Source organism: Balaenoptera musculus, chromosome 19, assembly GCF_009873245.2.
Source record: "Balaenoptera musculus isolate JJ_BM4_2016_0621 chromosome 19, mBalMus1.pri.v3, whole genome shotgun sequence".
Classification (NCBI taxonomy): domain Eukaryota; kingdom Metazoa; phylum Chordata; class Mammalia; order Artiodactyla; family Balaenopteridae; genus Balaenoptera; species Balaenoptera musculus.
Genome location: NC_045803.1, coordinates 33,016,590 through 33,036,562, shown reverse-complemented (window position 1 = coordinate 33,036,562; position 19,973 = coordinate 33,016,590). Strand labels below are relative to the sequence as shown.

Below are 19,973 nucleotides of genomic sequence, written 5' to 3'. Positions count from 1 at the left end.
ATACATTTATCCATTGATGGGCATTTGGATTGTTTCCACTTTTTGGCTATTGTGAATAGAGCTGCTTGTATTCACGTAAAAGCTTTTGTTTGAAGGCTTGTTTTTAATTCTTTTGGGTGGATACCTAGGAGTAGAATTGCTGCGTAATTCTGTGTTTAACTTCTTGAGGAAGTGTTAAACTGTTTTCCATAGCAGCTGCACCATTTTATATTCCCACCACCAATGTATGAGGGTTTCAATTTCTCCAGATTCTTGCCAACACTTGATATTTTTCACTTTGTTTTGTTTCATTTGCAATTATAGCCATCCTAGTGGGTGTGAAGTGGTATCTCATTGCAGTTTTAATTTGCATTTCTCTAGTGACTAATGATGTTAAGCACCTTTTCATGTGTTTATTGGTCTCTGTAAATCTTCTTTAGAGAAATTCTTCTGAGTATTGGCAACTGTGGGATGATCACTGTGAGGTGTGAGGGCTAACTCACATTTATTGAGTGCTAGGTGAATACTGGGAATTCAGCCTTTGAAGACTTAGCTGTATGGGAACTGACTTATGGGAACTGAGCTGGTCTTGGAAACACATAGAACACAAATTTAATTGCCATTTATTTTACTACAGCCCCCTTGCCATGGGCTAGAAAGTTAGGGTGAGGAAAGTCCCCCCTCCCACCCACGTCCCTATCCTGGTGCTCTCCGTGGTGCTGAAACTTCTCTTTGGCCAGAGTTCCTTTTCCCAAGCCTGGGGTCCTAAGACATGCTGCCCACCTTTTTAAAGCAATTTTAAACAGGTGAAGGCTGAGGTAACAAAGGTATAGAAGGGGAACAAGAGCAGAGAGAGCCAGATCGAGGCTACTGGAAAGGAGTAGCTATGGAGGGCTTGCCACGGAGGCAAAAGGGAGGCTTTTATTTTGACATTTTTTTGAACACAGTTACCAAGGAATAAAACTCCAAGGAAACCACAGGAAAAAAAATATTGTAAAATATAAAGAGTAAACCATGCAAATATGTGCAAATGAGCTTGGATGGTTCAGGCAATTAGAACATTCAGCCAGAAACAGTGGGATGAGATTGCCCAAATCCATTGATTGAGCTACACCAACTGATACTAGTTTTTTATTTATCTCTTAAAAATCTAAATGAAGAAGTATTGTGATTTTTATTGTTACCAAATAAAATAGAGAATTGTATTTCACAATACATATAGTTCACCTCATGCACTTAAAAAATTCCTTGGCCTTACCAAACAGCCCATGAATTTACCTTCTTGAGGGAAGATTTCCTGATCTGGTTCTCAGAGCACTTTAAAAAAATTGTTTTAGTTGTGAAAAGTAACATATATTCAAAAAGTCTAAACCATAGATGTACAGTTGAATTTTTAGTTATGAAGTTGACACCAACTTAAGGATCATCTTCTTTGTCTGATATTGATTTAGCTCTTGAGATATCTTTTGGTTTGTGTTTGCATGATACATTTTTTCATTGTAAGTGGTGTGAGGTTCAACAACTTGTCTTTTACCTTGGAGGGGATATATTGATATTCTCTAGTCCTCTGTATGTCCAGGAGATTCATTGAGGTGATGGGACCCTGAATCCTTGTGGAGTTTGTCTCTTACCCTCTAGTTCACATATGTCTTCCTAAGGCATCTTCACAACTTGCCACTTTCTGCTCATCAGATCTAATCAGCATAAGTGAAACAAATTTTTTAAAAAAGATGAAACTCAGGCATACTGATGAGGGAAAGAAGCCAGACACAAAAGAGTATGCACTATGTGATTCTATTTGTAGGAAGTCTGAGAACAGGGAAAATCAATACTTGGTTATAGAAGTTAAAATAACGGTTACCATGAGGTGGCGCTATTGACTGGGAAGGAGCATGAGGGACCCCTCTGTGAGGCTAGAAAAGTTTTATAAGCTTAATGTGGGTGGTAATTAAAGGATGCGTATATAAATATGTAGAATTTTATTGATCTGTACAGTTAACATGTATGCATTTTGCTGTCATATGTGTGTGTGTGTGTGTGTGTGTGTGTGTGTGTGTGTGTGTATATATTATACCTCAAAATAGATTTTCTTGGAAAAAATTCAGGCTTTGGACTTCTGCTTCTGAGTAGGGTGGAGTTATTTGTGATGGATCAATGCTCTCACTGAGAACAAATAGAAAAGCTAGACATAATACAGAAATAATTTGTTTAAAGGCATCAGAGAGCTGCTAAAGCAGAGAGGGGCTAAAATTCTGCAGAGGGAGCATCATAGAGAAATGAATTGAAAATCTGCTGTTGCTTTTTTTCCCCAGGGACATGTGCTCATTCTAAGCATGTCCTTTGTCTAAGCATGGACGAAAGGCTGGGAATTTGAGCTTCATCTGAATAGAGGTCACTGTTGGTCATAAAAAATGAACTGCTGTCACAATATGAATGAACCTCAAAAACGTGCTAAGTGAAGAAAGCCAGATGCAAAAGACAACATGTTGTATGGTTTCCTTATATAAAATGCCCAGACAGATCAGTGGTTGACTGTGGCTGGGTTTGGATTGCAAACAGGCACAAGAGCACTTTGTCAAGTATAAACAGGGCATTTGGTGGTCTTGGTGGTGGTGTTGGGGTGGTGCAGAGGGTGAAGAAATAAACCTGGGCACTCGAAGGGTCTCAAAAGTACAGCTGATTTCTCCTCCAGACATTTTTCAGAATTGTGAGACTCTATAGTCTGAGAGGCACTAGCTAAGCTGAAAATTCTGAAAAGTAAGAGTTTTCCACAGTATTTTACTTTCTTTTAGTGGATCATAGAGACAAACGTGAAAGATAAAGCAATAAATCTTTGAGAAGAAAACATCGAAGAGTATCTTCATGATCCTGGGGATGCAAACATTTCCTAAAAAGGACCCCAAAGCATTAACTATAAAGTAAAAATCTGGTATATTACACTACATTGAAATTAAGAATGTCTGTCTGTAGTCAAAAGACAATGCTAAGAGAATGAAGAGGCAATCCACAATGAAGGAGAACATATTCATGTGTATCTATTTGCAAAGACATGTAACCAGAATATATAAAGAACCCCTAAAGATCACTCAGAAAAATTCAAACAACCCCATAAAACAACAAGCCAAAGACTTAAAAGGCCATTTCACAAAGAGGATATCAAAATGTCTAATAAATATATGAAAGATTAAGTTAAACTTAATCAGGTAAATATAATTAAAATCACCATATGATACAGTACAAACTTGCCAGAATGGCTAAAATGAAAAAGCAGACAATACCAAGTGTTGACAAGGATGTGAAACAACTAGAACTATCATACACTGATCGTGGGAGTGAAATTTGGTTTAAGAACTTTGGAAAACTGTTAGGCAGTTTCTATTAAAGCTAATCACATGCCTTCCCTATGACCCACCAATTTCACTCCTAGGAATATACCTTACAGAAATACATACGTTCACCAAAACACACGAACAAGAATATTTACAGCTACACTCTTTGTATAAGCCAGAAACTGGAGATTACCCAAATGTTACTATACAGCAACATAGTAGAATGGATAAATGACATATGTGATATATCTATAGCTATCTATATCCATCCATATCTATCTATCTATCTATCTATCTAAAGAAATACACCAAAATGAAAATAATGATTATCTCTGGATAGTAAGAAGGGGAATTTTCCACTTTTCTTCTTATAGCTGCTTTCTAAATATTTTATGAAGAATAAAATTACTGGACTTCCCTGGTGGTGCAGTGGTTAAGAAGCCGCCTGCCAATGCAGGGGACACGGGTTCGAGCCCTGGTCCGGGAAGATCCCACATGCCGCGGAGCAGCTAAGCCCGTGTGCCACAACTACTAAGCCTGAGCTCTAGAGCCCGCGAGCCACAACTACTGAGCCCTCGTGCCACAACTACTGAAGTCCACGCGCCTAGAGCCTGTGCTCTGCAACAAGAGAAGCCACTGCAATGAGAAGCCCACACACCACAACGAAGAGTAGCCCCTGCTCACTGCAACTAGAGAAAGCCCGCACGCAGCAACAAAGACCCAACGCAGCCAAAAATAAATAAATAAAATAAATTTATTAAAAAAATAAATAAAATTTAAAAATCAAATTACTTTTATAACTAGAGTCATTAAAATAAAGAACACTCAAATTTATTGAGTTCCTATTATTTGCTAATAACTTTTCCATGCATAATCTCCTTTAATCTCAACAACCACCCCAGGAGGAAGGTATAGGAGAGAGATCAAGAATAAAGGCTTTGGAACAGTAATGAAATGACAATGCTGGTAAGATAATGATAACAGCTAACATGTCTGAATTATGTATTTAATCTTTGCAGTAATTCTACAAGTCAGGTGTTATTTCAGCCCCATTTTACAGATGAGGAAACTGAAAGTTAACCTGTCCAAAGTCCAATTCCACTTTTGAGCTCTGCCAGTCTGACCCTAGTCTGTATGACTGTACACTTCCCCTACTGCCCTCCAGACCTAGGTTCATGTTTGACTTTGCTACCTACCTGTTGTGTAACGTGGGCAAGTTACTTAACCTATGGGAGCCTTAGTTTTCTTACCTGAAAAAAGGGTTGATAACAGGACCTACCTCATAGGGTTGTAAAGGTAAAGGAGATAACTTGGCTAAGTGATAGAGTTGGGAACCGAGTCCACATCTTCTGATGTCAGAGCTCCTACTTTTCCCCAAGGTGTTTAAGCCCTCCATAAGGCAGCACAAAGAGGAGCTTCCTGAACAGCTGCTCGGAGATCCAAAGCTCCCGGAGCAGCTGCAGGTACGCATGGGAGCCTTTTCAGGCCACTGAAGTGATGGCACTCAATCAGATTGTTGTGCTAACATCAAGTCTGAGAACATAAACTTTTCACTCATTTTCTCCAACAAATATATACTGAGTGCATACAAGCCTGTCCTGAGTATCCCAGAAGAGGATGGGTAACTCCGATTGGAAGGGAGAGGAGGGGAGAAAGGCAAAGATCTTTTTGAAGGTGACTCTTGGAGATGCTGTATTCCAAACCCTTTCCTCTCCCTCAATCCAGTATCTCTTGGTCTCCTGGTCTTATCAGTCTCTTGATCTCACTGATTCTACATCATTCAACGTCTCTGACCCATCCCTCCTATCCAGGTACACAGTGCCAATTGGTGGTGGTGCTGGTGGTGGTTCAGCCCTCACTCTTACCCAGACCACCACAGTTGCATCCTACCTGCTCACGTCTCTTGTCACATCACCACCCTCATATCCTTCCCTAAAGCCTGAGCCATCTTTCTAAAATGCAAAGTTGACTATGCTCTTCCTGTATTTAAAATATATCATTGCCCTGCCCCCTCCTGCAGTGGTATAGCTTACACAACCCTTCACACTTTGGTCCCTGCTTACATTTCCAGCCCAACCCCCCCACCAACCTCCCCATTGTTGCCTCCACCCCCAGCACTTTACTCTTTCACAGTTCAAAGCACTGTAGTTCTCCCTGTATCCCCTAACACTGCTTGAGTCCAATGGGAAATCTCCTATGCAGCCTTCAAAACCCTTTCATGGGTGGCCTCATCTGTGAAGCCTTGGCAGATTTCCCTCCTTTGAGCTAACCTGGTGCCTTGTCTACCCTCTGTATGATCGCACTCTAGAATCACCATCATTTGGGGCCATGTCTCTCCCTCCACAACTCCCAATGACAGGGACAGGGGCTAATTTCACCTCTGCATCCCCTGGATCATAGGGTCTTGGTGGTCAGGGGGAATGTGGGTGTCAAACAAGGTGGAAGGGTGAGATGAGAGCGGCATTTTCTGGGTCCAAATAGGGCTGATAGCTCCATCCCTTCCTAACAGCCTCCCTACTCCACCCCTGCCGGAGCCCCCAGATTCCTGCTCCAGCTCAGAGGGCCCTTTACCTCTGCAAGTTTCCCAGGTTGCAGGATTCATTCCCTGACCGTGCACACTCTGAGAAGCACTTAGCAGTGTCCTTAAGACCGAAGTCGTCAAATCGGTTTGCATTGATGAGTCCTTTGCAGGGTTGTCTTGACTCCTCATGTATGGTTGCGGAATTCTTCTGATCTAAGAGAGGGATGCAAAGTGTGAATGGGGTGCATGGGGAGGGGCCACACGGGCAGCGGGTAGGGGAGCTCAGGCTCCAGAGTCTGGTGGTGCGGACTAGAATCCGGCTCCATCCATCCACGCTGACTGTGTGAACCTGAGCTGGACTCATACCCATCTCGTTCTTTATACACTTGCATGCTATTTCAGTATATGGGTGTTGCTATGCTTTTTCAATTGGTCCCCTGTTGGTGAACATTTAGGGTGTTTGTGTTTTGTTTCGTTTACTATTTTGAATAATGCTACTTATACCTTTGTCAGCTTATGTTAAGAATTCATAGAAAACATTCCTATCCTTGGAATTTCTGTATCAAAATGTAGGAACTTTTAGAAATTGCTAAGTATTACCGAATTTCCTTCTTAAAAGGGCTACACCTATTTACACTCACACCAAAAGTGGGCAAGAGTGACTATTTACTCACATGTTCACAGCCCTAGACTTTACCAAACTTTCAAATCTTTGCCAGTTTGAGGGGTAAAATTGAATTTCATTTCAACTTAAGAAGGAGTTTGAGCATCTATTTGTATGTCTTTTTCCATGAACTGCTTTATTGTATCCTTTATGGGGGTGGTGGGGCTGGATCTTGACAATCTGCACCTTTACATTTCTGACTGGCCCACCAGGAACTGTGGGTGAAGTGGGCAGGGAGACATTTACTTTTCATATTTTCACACCCTTCTCCAGTGTTTGATTTTTTTTAAAAAATTATGCACAATATTACTTTCACATTAAATGAAACTAGTTAAATTTTAAGACAAAAATAAAATACATGGTAAAGATAATGGCAGACCAAAGTTAGGGTAAACGTAGGTAAAAAAATAACATTTTCAAGTGGATTTTATAATAATTAGCCCTATATGTGACAATGTTTTAAGTAGCTTGTAAAGGAACTTCAGTTTTCTGTTAGACTGTAAAGATATTCATAACACGTTGTTTAATGGGAAAAATCACATGATGGGTGAGCATGTGTATAATAACATTCACGTTTGCTTTTTAAACAGAGGAGGAAGAGAGAAAGAAGAAGGAAGGAAGGCGTAAGAGAAAAAGAGAAAGAGGGAAGAAGAGCAGAGAGGGGGAGGAAATTGTCAGCTCCAGGGAAGGCACCATTCTCTTTGTAATTCCAGCCCTCTGTATGCCTGAGGGGTTACACATGGGTGCTGGGTGCAGGGGGCAACTCGGTGGGTGTTAACAGAGCCTCCCTCCTGGCCTGCCATGAAATTTCAGGGCCGTTGGGCTTGCGAAGCTCTTGGCAAGTACCTGGTGCGGAGAAGATTATGAAACATCGTTTTTGCAATTACTTTTGGAAGATGTTAGAAGAAGCATTTAGCCCAGACAGGGAGAGCCTGAACCAGGCCAGTGCGTGGGAGGCCCCTCCAGACCCACCCTACTCTTCTCCATCCCGCTCTGCCCCAGAGGTTGGCCTCCAAGGACCACCTCAATCTGGGTTCATATGGGGGGGGGGCGAGGAGGTCAGAGGTCAGGGCAGTACTCGCCCCTCCCTAAGGCTCCCCACCAGTGGCCTGCTTCCCTCTGCCAACAGCCACAGCTTCTTGTCCCTTGTGCCAGCCCTGACAGGTTCTTGGTAAAGTATCCTTTATTAAAGAGTGTGTCTGCTTCCCTCTGGGCCCCCACCATGCCCTGGACTCTTTTGAAGCAGCCCATCACTCTGCTAGACTGTGAGTCCCTTGAGGGCAGGGACCACATGGTATATGAGCACAGGGCCTGACGCTGAGCAGAGAGTTCCATCAGCGCTTCTGGAATGAATGAACGAAAGAGCAAATGAACGCATGGCAACTGCCCCAAAATGTCCACAAAAGAAGGAGCCTTGGGCTTCCCTAGTGGCGCAGTGGTTGAGAATCCGCCTGCCAATGCAGGGGACACGGGTTCGAGCCCTGGCCTGGGAAGATCCCACATGCCGCGGAGCAACTAAGCCCGTGAGCCACAACTACTGAGCCTGCGCTCTAGAGCCCGCGAGCCACAACTACTGAGCCCACCTGCCACAACTATTGACACCTGCGCGCCTAGAGCCCGTGCTCCGCAACAAGAGAAGCCACCGCAACGAAGAGCAGCCCCCACTCGCCACAACTAGAGAAAAGCCCACGCTCAGCAACAAAGACCCAACGCAGCCAAAAATAAATTAATTAATTAATTAAAAAAAAAAAAAAAAAGGAGCCTTCCCTCAAACCTCTCGGGGCTCCTCACACTGTCTAAACAGCTGAACCAGAGCACCCGTCACCATAGGGTAAACTCCATCCCTCGGGGGAGCCTTCAAGGCCCGACCAGAAAATTACAACTTTCATGAGGGGCCCAGGGTCCTTATGAGACCGAGCAAGAGCCACTAGTGGTTGTGAAGTTAACTAATCCATCAGGTGTTGCCGCCATCCCGCTGGGACAGCCCGGCCATTTTTCACACTTTTTGAAGCCATAGACTAAACTTTGCGTTTCCCTGAATCTCCCAACATTTGAAGAGAAGAGGGTTTTTTGAAGCCCCAAAAAGAGGTCGGTCCGTACGCGCAAAGCCGTGTGACCACATGCTGGACACACACAGGGGTGGGGGACAGGCACACAGGCCACTCACTGAAGCAAGAGCGAAACAGCAGGAGCACGCAAGGTTCGGAGATGCATGCACGGGGCGGGCGCAGCTTCCTCTGCCCGAGGGGATCCCTGCAGATGGCACGGAGCGCCAGGGAGAGCTGGCCAGGTGGGCCAGGGGTGGGGCCGGCTTTCTTGGGAGCGGGGACAGCAAGGGCCGGGCCAGGCGCCCTCCAGCTGCCTCTGGACAACCACCGCCTGGCTGTGGGCAAGGCCGAGCACGAAGGGGCAGGAAGAGCCTTGTTCCCGGCTTGGATGACTGAGGACCGGGGGACCGCTGAGGGGACACGGAGGGGAGCCGGCGTGACAGGGGAAGGGGGGTGGACGGGGTGGGGGGAGGGCTGTGCAGGCCCGGCCTGGCCTCAGCCTCGAGGGTCCCAGCCGCCTTCCCCTGGAGCTCAGAGGCCATCTGGAGAAGAGCTTGTCCTGGGCCCACCCGTGTCCCAGAGCCAGGCCTGTCGGGGAGCCGCAGTCTGAGGGACGAAGTGTGGGTGCACCCCCCATGCTCTCCCATCTCCAGGGCGCTGTGGGGAAGCAAAGGGGACCTGAGACCAGGGCTGACCAAAGTCTATCGGGAGAGCAGGACTGACCCCGACGACGGAGGAGGTGCTGCGGCCGTCAGGTGGGCTCCTCGGAGGACCTGCTCCAGACGCCCCCCTCCCTGCCCCCGACCCTGGGTCTCCCAGGCTTGGCCGGAGGCGTGAGGAGCCGGCCGCTCACCTGAGGCCAGGTGCAGGAGGAGCAGGACGCCCAGGGCCCCGCGGGCCACCATCCCTGGCCAGCCTGGTCCACGCCGGCCGAAGCCCTGCAGCTGCGCGCCCCGCCGCTCCCAGGCTCTGCCGAGCCGGCCCACCCCCGCCCCCCGCCACGGCCGCAGCGTTGCCGCTTCCTGTGGCCCCGCTCACGCCCTTCCTGCTCCATGGCACCGTCGGTTGGGTTGTGAAAGGTGAGTGTGGGCAACCGGACAGCGTTCCTAGTCTCACCCCGCCCCGTGACCACCTGCAGAGCGGACCCGACTCGGCAGGAGCTGCTGAACCCACCCAGGGATGCTGCGCCCAGGGCCTCGTCTGGGTGGGTGCTGCGGGGCTGGGGTTCAGCGGCCACAGAGGCCTCGGCACCCGAGCAGGGTCCTGGGGAGTGACGGTGAGCCAGGCTTCGGAGTCAGGAACCCTTACCTCAGATGCTCCTTTCACAAGCTGGGGGCCTCTCTGAGCCTGTTTCCTCCTCTGTGAAGCGCATACAGCAATGCGGCTTCCCCCTAGGGCTGTGCTGGGGTCTGAGGAGACAGGCAGCATGCCCAGCGCACGGCCTGGCTATAGGGATGAGGATGAAGATGTGGAGGGCGTTCACACTCCCTCATTCATGCCTGTGATTTGGACAAGACCAGGCTCAAGCCCACGCCTGCTGGGGTCCAGAGGAGGAGCCAGCCCTGGAGGCCCCGGGGCCCCTCCCCCCCCAGCAGACTGAATAACAGGAGGGGCAGGATGGCGGGGGACAGGAGCATGGGCCCTGGGGGTTGCTCCGGCCTGGGCTGACATCTGTCCTGGCCACTTCCTGGCGGCCCGAGTTTGCGTGAGCCGACCTCTGCTAAGGAGGCAAGTTTCTCACGAGGCATGGGGAGAGCTCCTGAGATGATGCCTGTGGAATTGCTCAGTCAGTGGGCATGGCCATTATTATCACTATCATGATTATCAGTACTGTGAAATTATCATCACCATCGCCCAGCGGGTCACAGGTGGCCCAGACGGGAAGTGGGGCAGCAAACACATATGGGGTGCAGTATGTAGGCAGGGGAAGGGCTGACCACCCAGGCCCCCACTGTGGTGGCCCCAAGGAAGCCATGTGGATGAGGCCAGGGCCCTTGGCTGGCTACTTCGAGATCAGAAGGTGAAGGGCGCTCCGCCAAGGAAGTACATCATCACCAGCATCCGCTCTCGGGGCTACACGGCCAGAGCTGGCCCTGCTCCACCCTGGGGTCTAATGGGGACCCGCCCAGCCCTGACTGGCCTCTATTTCCCCTTCCTCCCACACAGTGTCCGGACAGGACTCAGTCTCCTGCTAGGCCCTCTGGGCCTGGGGAGGGTCAGGGCCACTCATGGGGCGTGGGCGGCAGGTGGGAATCTGACATGGGCCCCAGGCACTTCCTCTGCAGGGAAGGCTGGGAGGGTGAATGCCCCTCCTCCCACCCAGCCGCATGTCCCGGCAAGGGGAGAGGGTGGACGGCTTTGTGAACTGTGACCTGCTAGGCCCACCCCTGGAGACCCACCCGGTGCCTGGGCCCTCCAGAGGGGCTCACGGATGCCTGTTTGTAAAGAAGAGCCTGGAGGCCTGCAGACCAGGACCCAGACCGTGTGCAGCACACCTGGGATGACAGGACCGGGGACTGGCAAAGCAGCAAGGAGGGCCCGGCAGAGCCAGAGGGAGGGCCACCTCTCCTGGGCCCCACGGGGGCTGGCGATTGGCCTGGGGCCACTTGGAGCCCTGGGACCGCTAAATTCCAGGGGAAACCTTCCCCTTCTGCCACCTCCCACCCCTAGCTTGTGCATACGGCTCCAGGTGGGCACCTGTCTCCAGGAGCGAGGCCTCCAGTTCTCTGGCCAGGCCTGGCCAGCACTCACACCCTGGCCACTCCAATCCATTTCCCACTCCAAAGGGGAAACAAACCTGGCCACGTCCTGGTGGGAAGAGTGGTCCTATCGTCCAAAGTCCCACAGCCCAGAGAAGCGCATGGTAAGAACCATCAGGGTCAAGGAGCACCATGGAGCTGTCAGGTGGCCCGTGCAGGGCGGGTCACGAGAGGATGGGACCCGACCCAGCACCCCAGCCCCACTACCTGAGCTGACCTCAGAAACAGAAACTAGGTGTCAAGAGAGTTCTTTGAAGTGGGAGAATTTGAGGGGAGTCCCACCTGCCCGGGGGAGGGGGCTGGGTCCCTTCCTTCCCTCTCTGAGGATGGGGGAGGTATCCCCTCAGGTCTAGCCAAGTGATGGGGGTCCAAGAGACCCGAGAGAGGTCTCTGAGAGCGGAGCTGGCTCTGATTCCACCCAGCTGCTCAACCGGGACACTGTGGGGAAGGTTTGTCCTCTGTCCTCAGGGGTTGGGGCACAAGAGGAGCCCGCCACCTGGAGAAGGTGGAGGCAGAGGCCAATGGAAGCAGCAGGAGGAGGGGTTGGGAGAGAGGCAGGGGGCAGGGGGTTCCCACGTGCCAAGGTCCCTGCAGGTCCCCAAACATCCCACATTCACGCTCATCACACCACTGCCAGTCCCCTAGCCACCAAGGCACTTCACACCCGTCCCGTCCAACTCCAGAGAGCTGCCTCTTTCCCTGGCCTGCGCTCCCCCTGGAGCAGCCAGGAGAGGAGGGAGGAGACTGCAGGGGCGGAAAGCTCAGATGTGGGCCTGGGCTGGACCTGTGCTGGACCTTTAGACCTGGACACAGAGAGCCGTGATCGAACAAGACTGCTCCCATAACTGAAGGGGGACAGAAACTTATTTGACCTGCCTCACCTGTGTCACAGGATGGAGAGGGGAAATTTGACGGGACAAGTTTGAAGGCAGTGATGGCAGAAGAGTCCAGTCGTTTCATTCTTGCAGACCATCCACTTCACACCGGTCAATAAACTGGTTACACAGGTCCCGCGACCAGCAAAGGGCTGAATTCAGCCCTCAGACGTGATTTCTTTGACCAGAGAATATTTTGGATTAGCCAAGTTTTTTAAATCAGGGGATTTTACACCAGCACGATCTGGATTTCTTATTTGTCATAAAAGGCAGGCAGTCTGGCTACACGGGCCTTCATCCCTCCAAGGTGGCGACCGGCTGGAGCGGAGCAGCTGCTGCATTCTCTGCGTGGGGCTCGTAACCTTCAGTTCACCACAGACCCCACGCAGCACTGACACCCAGTTGCCATTCCTCCCCCCACCTTTGCCCTGACAACGTTTCCAGCAGATGTCTTTCACACATGGCCCTCTTCTATTGTTCATGTTTCCTGATTGGCCCCCAGGTGTTTTTCTTATCATTGATTCTTAAGCACAGAAAAAAGCTCAGAAGGAAATTCTTGCCGCAGTTGGTTAGGCGATAACAGCTGATTTTTATTTTTTCTATGTACTCTTCCACGTACTCTTCTACAGCTTCCAAATTCTCTACGATGAACATGTATTTCTTTTTAATATGAAAAGACAAATGAACTGGTAATTACAAAGAAAATCCTCCCCATCTTTAAGGCTGAGAGCCAGATCAAATGTTGCCTCCTACAGGAAGCCTTCCTGGAGTCCCAGCCAGGAATGATGGCTCCCCCAACTCTGTGCCTGTACCTCTAAGAGTTCTTGTCTCATGCCTGCCTCCCACATTAGACTGAGAGCTCGCAGGGGAAGCGACCAGGTCTGGCCACCTGTGTCCAACAGAATTAACCGTGATGGGCTGCGAGGTGCGCTCAAGATCGTCTGCAGGGGTTCTACGGAGCATGTCAGGCTCTACAAGCATCACCAGCGGAGGCGTGTCTCAGTCTTTGGAATGCTGAGGTGGAAACAAATTTGGACTGCTACGTTCCATAGTTCTTGCCACAAGAGGGCTTCGGGAGAGGCTGCGGCCCCCTGTGAGGTGTGGGCTTGGCAGTGGTGAGCTAGGGTGATGCAGCTGTGGAGAGGCCCAGATGGAAAGATGGACCTAGCCCAGCCCAGAACGTTTATACTAAGCCGAGCCAGGGGCAGGCAAACGCCCATGCAGTAGATAAAGGTTTACAGCAGGCACCAGGTAGCTCTTGGGAACCACTACCCAAAATCCAGCATTGGAATTGGGGACTCCGGGCTGTGAGTGGAGGGCTAAGGAGGTCCAAGGAGAGGAAGGGAGGACCAGGAAGGGGAGAGGGAGGGCTGGGGAGGCTGACAAAGGGTGATGGCCCTGGGCTCAGAGGGCCAGCATAACGACAGCCCAGCTCCCTCCCTGGGCTGTCATTATGCTCCAGGGAGGGAGTGCTCCTCCTCCAGGGGTCTGACTCAAAGCTCTGCCCCAACTCATTTTCCCTGCGGGCCATCCTTAGATTAAAATGACAGGGGCTACAGAGTGCCCTCATGGTGATCACCAGAGACAGAACAGCTATGGCACATTCCTGTCCTGGGCTGGGGCACAGGGCCAAGGATGCCACCAGCCTCCAAGGTCCAAGGCCTGCAGATTCCAGCCATGAGGTCCAGTCCAGTGGTGGTGCATTAAGACCAGCCTTCAGTCCCATTCCTGAGCCCCCTGAGCTGGACCCAAGAGGCAAGTAGCCCCCTGGCCAATTCAGAAGGCCCAGCTTGGGAGTCTGGCTGCCATGGCAACAGCCGCATCCTTCCGAGGTCCTTGGGCCTTCTCAAGTCTCCGGCTGGCTTGGCCTGGCTGCAGAGGCCGCAAGCAGCAGTGAAGAGAGACCGCAACTCTGCTTCCTCACATCGGCGGGGGGCTGGCGGCCTAGATGCGGCTGGACGAGGTGCTGCCCGAGCTGATGGGGAGCCTGGTACTGTCCGAGCTGCTCTTCAGAGGGGAGGGCCCACCCCGGGCCTGCAGGTGCATGGACCAGTACCAGAGGAAGATGAGGAAGCCTGTGGGGGGGCACAGGGCTCAGAGGTTGGGGGCAGTCCCAGCCCAACCCCACCCCCTTCCACTTTGACCCAGATCTGCCCCTGCCCTCCTCCCTACACAGGTTCCCCACACCGATGTGATCCCAGGAGCACCTACTATGCGCCAGGCACTGGGCAATGCCCTGTACATCATCTCGCTTTATTCTCTCCAGGTTCCTTGAGATCAGACCTCATCATTACTATTCTATTTTACAGATGAGGAGATGGAGGCCCATGAAGATAAGGGGCTTGGCTGAGCCAGGAGTCAAGCAGCAGTGGTCAGGCCCCGGAGCCCACCTGCTTAAGTACCACGTGATGTGCTCCTCCCCAAATCATAATACTGTGATTTATTAATAGCTCAGTAAATGTGTGAATTTACGGGCATCATTTATAATCCCTACAGAGTCCCCTTCACTTCACAGATGAGAAAACAAAGACTCACCTCCCTCACACACCACTCCCATTGCATGGGGACCCCATGGAGGCCTTGCCTTCCCTGTTTTCCTGCCCAAGTCCTCCTCCCTACCCAGCACGGCCAAGAACAAAGGTAGGTGTGTGTGTATATGTATATGTGTGTGTGTGTGTGTGTGTGTGTGTGTGTGTGTGTGAGATGTTGGGGGGCGGGGGTAGAGGGGTGCAGGTAGAGCAGGAAGGGACCCTGATGGCATCAAGCCAGGCCCTCATGATCCAGCCCCTCACCTCCTCCCCCCTCACCTCCTCCCCACGCCCCCCACTCACTACCCCTTACCCCTGCTCCTCCTCACTATTCTTCCAAAACATAACCTAGTTCTAGCCTCAGGACCTTTGCTCATGCTTCTTCCTCTGCCTGGAGCACATCACCCCTAGACCAGGTCTCCTCAGCTTGTAACGTGCACCGCATCCCCTGGGCATCTGTTACAAGGAGGATTCTGACTCGGCAGGTCTTGGGGGGGCCAGAGTCTGTGTCTGTAACAAGCTCCCGACGATGCTCATGCTGCTGGTCCGAGAAACACACTTGGAGTAACGGGCCCTTGATCTCTCCATGGCTGGATCCTTCTGTTGTCTTCAGATGTCTCCTACACAGAGAGGCTTCCCTCCCCCAAGTGTCCCCCACCCAAGCTCAGACTGTCCATCACATTGCCCACTAGTACTTCCCTCCTCTCCTAGATGCCCTTTGATGTCTGTGACCTTGCTTGTCACACTTGGTCTTCCCAGTAGAGATGAGCTCTGTGGAAGCAAGGCCCTTGCCCGACCAGTTCACAACTACAGCACTAGGGCTTAACATAGGGCCTGTACATTATACGTACTCAATAAAGACTTGTCAACTGTGGCCTGGATGCCCTCATTTTATGAATGGGAAGGCTGAGGCCCAGAGAAGGCCCTTCAGGTCATCTGGGTCCTCTCTTCTCTGGTCTGTTCTCTATGTATGGGCACCCTGCCTGGGCCAGGGGGTGGGGTTTTCTCCATGCCTACCTTGGAAGGAGGTGATGATGCTGAAAAAGTAGAGGACCACAAGCTGGAAGGTGCCAGAAGCAAAGGAGAAGAAGACCAAGGCCCAGGGCAGGCCGAGGACCAGACTGAGACCCAGCAGGGTCAGCACGTGGGGCCACTTCTGGGCGTGTGGGCGCAGCCGCAGGATCTGCACCACCATCGTGCCCAGCATGGCCATGTTGAACAGAAACACCAGGCTGAAGAGGCCCAGGTTGGTGACGTGGCTGACCAAGGAGTCCCGGATCCAGCACCTATGGGCAAGGGCACGAAGGCTCATTGCAAGGCTGGGCTGGCACGGTGCTTTCTGGGCCATGGGCAAGCACCATAGTGAGCCCGAGTACAGGGCAGCTGCTTTAAACACCACTGACTCAAGGGCCAAAAAGTCACTCTCCTTTCAATTCTCCTTTATTCCTACTCTGTAGTCAAGAGAAAGACTTAGTTTGGTCCTAAAACGTGTTTAACACTTCTAACACTTGCTAATCTCCCTTTTCAAAAAAAGCCAGACTTTTAGGCTCACTGCTTTCATCAAGAATTTAGTACCAGGGTTTTCTTGTTCCTGTGTTTGCTTTCATGACTACTCATTGTTTATGACAAGTAATGCTTATTTCCCATTTATAGTTGATATGATTTTTTAAAAAATACATTTAACAAGCCAGATGATTTAAAGAAAAAATTAAACAAATAATAATACAGATGGCACAAAGTGAGGCAAAAATCACAAGGTCATGATGTAAAAAATTGAAATTTTCAAAACACTGAAGGAATGGAAAGGGTTCCTTCCTAGCCTAGGGCTCAGGAGCCCTGGATTCTAGTCTAGGTTCAGGGGGACACACAGGCCAGGCCACCACCAGCCTGGGTGAATTAGGTGAGTGGAGGAGGACTGGATTTCAGCCCCACTCATCCCCCAGAGGGGTGCCTTTGAGCAGTGTGGTGTGGATTCCTGCCTTCTCTGGGCCTCAGTCTTTCCATTTTTCCATGGGGAAGAAGATAGAAGGGTGCAGCAAAGGAACATGATGGAGGTTCAGCTGCTCCAACCCATACTCCCACTTGCAAGTGGGGAAACTGAGGCCCAGAGAGGGGCCAGGACCTGTGCAAGGTCATCTGGCAAGTGACTGGCAGATCCAGGCCCGTTCTCACCCTCCCTGAGAGAAGGGTCACCCCAATACCCCCAGCAGCTTGGCACCCAGGAGTCTCCTGGTCAGCATGACCTGGGCCCAGGCTACTCTCTGACCTCTGCACCATGAGGCTCACTTTCCTGCCCCCACTGCACAAGCCACTCACATGGAAGGGTAGATGACACTCTCTGGGGTCCTGTGCACAGCTAGGATGATGGGGCCATAGTTGTTCACATCCACCAGTGCCACCAGCGTCACCAGGAAGATGGGGAAGCCTGCGGGCAACAAAGCATGGAGGTCCATCTCCCACCCTCTGAGGCCTGCCCTCCCCTTCCCTCTGGTGAGACCTCCTCTCAGACCCATGCCTACCCAGCCCCATCTGGGGCAGGTCCTCCAAGCTCAGACCCACCCTTCTCCTTTCCAGTTCTGGTTTCTCATAAAGGGAGCCCATCTCCCCTGACCTTACCCCTGCACCCTCAGCATCCTGAGGCCCCCTAGCGGAAAGGGCCTGCAGTTCCCTGCTGTGGGGCTGGCTGTCACAAGGAGAGATGGGAGAAGCAGAAAGGACATTGGTGGGGTGGAGGACAGTTCAACAGGGGACATCTAGAGTTATACCCCGAGGGGATGTCTGCCCTGGGCCTTGACCTTGTCCATGAGGTGGAGATTGAGAGCTCCCTGGAAGCGTTGCCCACCACCAAACACCTGGATTTTGACAAAGAACCAACTCTGAAGGAATTTCATGTAAAACAATGAAGTGAACCAAGAAAGGGCTGAATGAGCAACACGGGAGGAGCAGCAAGTTGGGGTCAGGGACATGTGGAGGTTGGTGGGCCTGTGCAACGTTCAAGGACTTGTGGTGTGTGCCCCTGGGCCTCCAGGTCTGACAAAAGAGAGGTCTGGGCCACAGGTGAATTGGGTTGCTGTTGGCCAAGAACAAATACCAGAGCCACGGGGAATCTGTTAACTGAGGTTCATGGGGATCCACAGGCAGGGCCACCACGAGCCTGGGTGAATTAGGTGAGGACTGAATTACAGCCCCACTCATCCACAACTGGGTGCCTTTGAGCAGTGCACAACCTGCACATCCATACATGGTGGCTCCATCTGCAAACCCCACTTGTAAAAGAGTGAGAGATGTAGAGAATATGTAAGTGTTTCTTGGGGACAGGGCTCATCACCTCATCTTCCTAAAGAGGACCTTGACCTAGCCAAGGTAAACAACCCCTGAGGATGGGTGAGTGAAGGAAGCAGTGAGGGAATAGTCAGAGGGGTAGGTGGAGAAGTGGAACCAAGTGCCCATGTTTTGCCAGAAACCAAGAGGAAAAGGCAGGTCTGGGGGGCCACCAACCCCCTCCACCAACTTACCCCAGCCCACGATGCCCAGCTTGAGCAGGTAGCCTGGCACATAGGTGCCGAAGACCTCGACCACGAGTCGGTAGAGGTTGTAGCCCTCGAGGCCCATCCAGGAGAGGCAGGCGAGCAGGGAGAAGTGCAGAAAGATGGCACTGGCGCGGCAGGCAGCCTCGGAGCCTGCCAGGGCCACCGGCTCGCTGAGCAGGAAGCTCACATCCAGCAGGAAGACGGCCAGCAGCAGGTTCATGTGCACCTTGATGGTGTAATCCCTAGACTTCCTCCTGCACAGGCAAGGGTGGAGGTAGGGCAGGCAGGGTCACTCTGGTGGCCAGCGTGGGAAGGCAGGGAGGTGGGAGGTGTGCCCGCCCACCCCTCCTCCTCCAGGCAGCCTTCCTAGGCTACACGCGCACACACGCGTGCACACACACACACACACACACACACGGCCTCCTGTGGCTACAGCTAGGCTCTGTCCCCGTGCACCTACCATGTGTCCAACACCCACAGGCTCAGGCACCATGTGTGCATTTAACGGCAGATTTAACCAAGCACAGCGAGGAAGACAAATCAGCCACTACAATCAACCAGATGCTCCCAAAGTCAAGAAGGGAAAGACTGGATTTTTTGCTGTTTTGGAGAATCCATGCCACCCATGTCCTGTGTCTGCCTGTCTGTCTGCACTACTGTGCATCTGTGAGCACACGCTGTGTGGCCTGTGGCCTTGAGTTTGCAAGTCTGTGTGTGCACGTCCTGCTCCCATCCCAAGACACTGTGTGGTGCAGGGCACTGTCAGCCTTTCTGTCCGCCTGGCACCATCCACTGCCTGCTCCAGAGAGTGCAGAAGAACACCTACCATCCTGGATCCCCATGCCCACCCTACCCCTAACTTGAGGCACCACCTTAGGCTGGCCCCATCCCCCTCACCCTCAGTTTACTCGTCTGTGAAGTGGGAGGACGGCCCCCCTCGCAGGGTTGGGGTGAGGGTTACACTGATACAAAGCATCTGGCACAGATAAGATGCTCAGTCCCTAAGGGTTCCTGTCCCTTCGTCCTGGGGCACTTTTGTGATCAATGAGCAGGTGCTGGGAGGGGCTTGTGCCCTCACCCCCAGCTCTCCACTCAGCCTGCCAGCCGTCCCTCCTCATCGCCTGCTCCAGCCCCACCACGTGTGCAGCTGTGGCCACGCCTTCACACGGCTCTACCCTCCCCAGTCCCCGCGAGGAGAGTGCGCGCACTCCAAGAGTCTTCATTCTCCAGTAGAACTAAGGACGTCTCCCTTCCACCCAGACGGGTCCAGGGCCCGGCTACAGGTGGACCTCGGTTTAGGCCAAGCCCAGCACTGACAATGCAGACCCCACACACAGCCGGCCTGAGGGTGGGTGGAGGCGTTCTTCACCCCACCAAAGGCGGCCCCTTCTCTCAGCGGGCACCCAAACGACTGGGGGGACACACGCCTCCGTGGAGCCAGGGGGTCAGGCCTCAAACCAGACACTAGGGAACAGGGGCTGGAGGAAAGTCTGGGGGCTCTACCTGTCCACAGCGGCCACGGCCAGGCAGCTCCGCTAACCCGGGCCTCGTGGGCCTGGAGCCAGCCTGCTTGGGTTCAAGCCTGCTTCTACCACTTCCCCGCTGTGTGACCTCAGTCAGGTCACTTACTCTCTCTGAGCACTCTTCCATAGGGCCCTTGTGAGGATGAACCAAGTTCACGCGTGTAAAGCCCTTAGAACCGTGTGGGGCATGTGGGCCGCTTGATATAAGTGTTCACCA

At 51.8% G+C, this 19,973-nt stretch overlaps 2 protein-coding genes across 12 annotated transcripts in view; both read right to left on the bottom strand.

Annotated features, from left to right (window-relative positions):
• Positions 1 to 12,622, bottom strand: part of LOC118884683 (dynein regulatory complex subunit 7) — a 50,277-nt gene extending 37,655 nt beyond the window's left edge. For 6 of the 9 annotated variants that reach the window (XR_005017345.1, XM_036832438.1, XM_036832439.1 and 3 more), the window contains exons 1-2: positions 12,182 to 12,622; positions 5,880 to 6,042 (exon numbers count right to left, since the gene is read on the bottom strand). Coding sequence is in view for 6 of the 9 variants with exons in the window: in XM_036832438.1 (XP_036688333.1) it covers positions 5,880 to 6,042; positions 12,182 to 12,260 (242 nt within the window). In the remaining 3 variants the exon portion in view is untranslated. Of the gene's footprint in view, positions 1 to 1,513; positions 1,674 to 2,053; positions 2,143 to 5,879; positions 6,043 to 9,394; positions 9,462 to 12,181 lie in introns of those variants that run through there. The other 3 variants (XM_036832441.1, XM_036832440.1, XM_036832442.1) reach the window with 3 other exon arrangements.
• A 168-nt stretch (positions 12,623 to 12,790) lies between these two features.
• The window catches only part of ADGRG1 (adhesion G protein-coupled receptor G1), a 40,039-nt gene continuing 32,856 nt past the window's right edge, over positions 12,791 to 19,973 (bottom strand). For all 3 annotated transcript variants that reach the window (XM_036832449.1, XM_036832450.1, XM_036832451.1), the window contains exons 11-14: positions 18,219 to 18,487; positions 17,020 to 17,128; positions 15,721 to 15,989; positions 12,791 to 14,250 (exon numbers count right to left, since the gene is read on the bottom strand). In XM_036832449.1, coding sequence (XP_036688344.1) covers positions 14,120 to 14,250; positions 15,721 to 15,989; positions 17,020 to 17,128; positions 18,219 to 18,487 — 778 coding nt within the window. In that variant the 3' untranslated portion in view covers positions 12,791 to 14,119. The remainder of the gene's footprint in view (positions 14,251 to 15,720; positions 15,990 to 17,019; positions 17,129 to 18,218; positions 18,488 to 19,973) is intronic.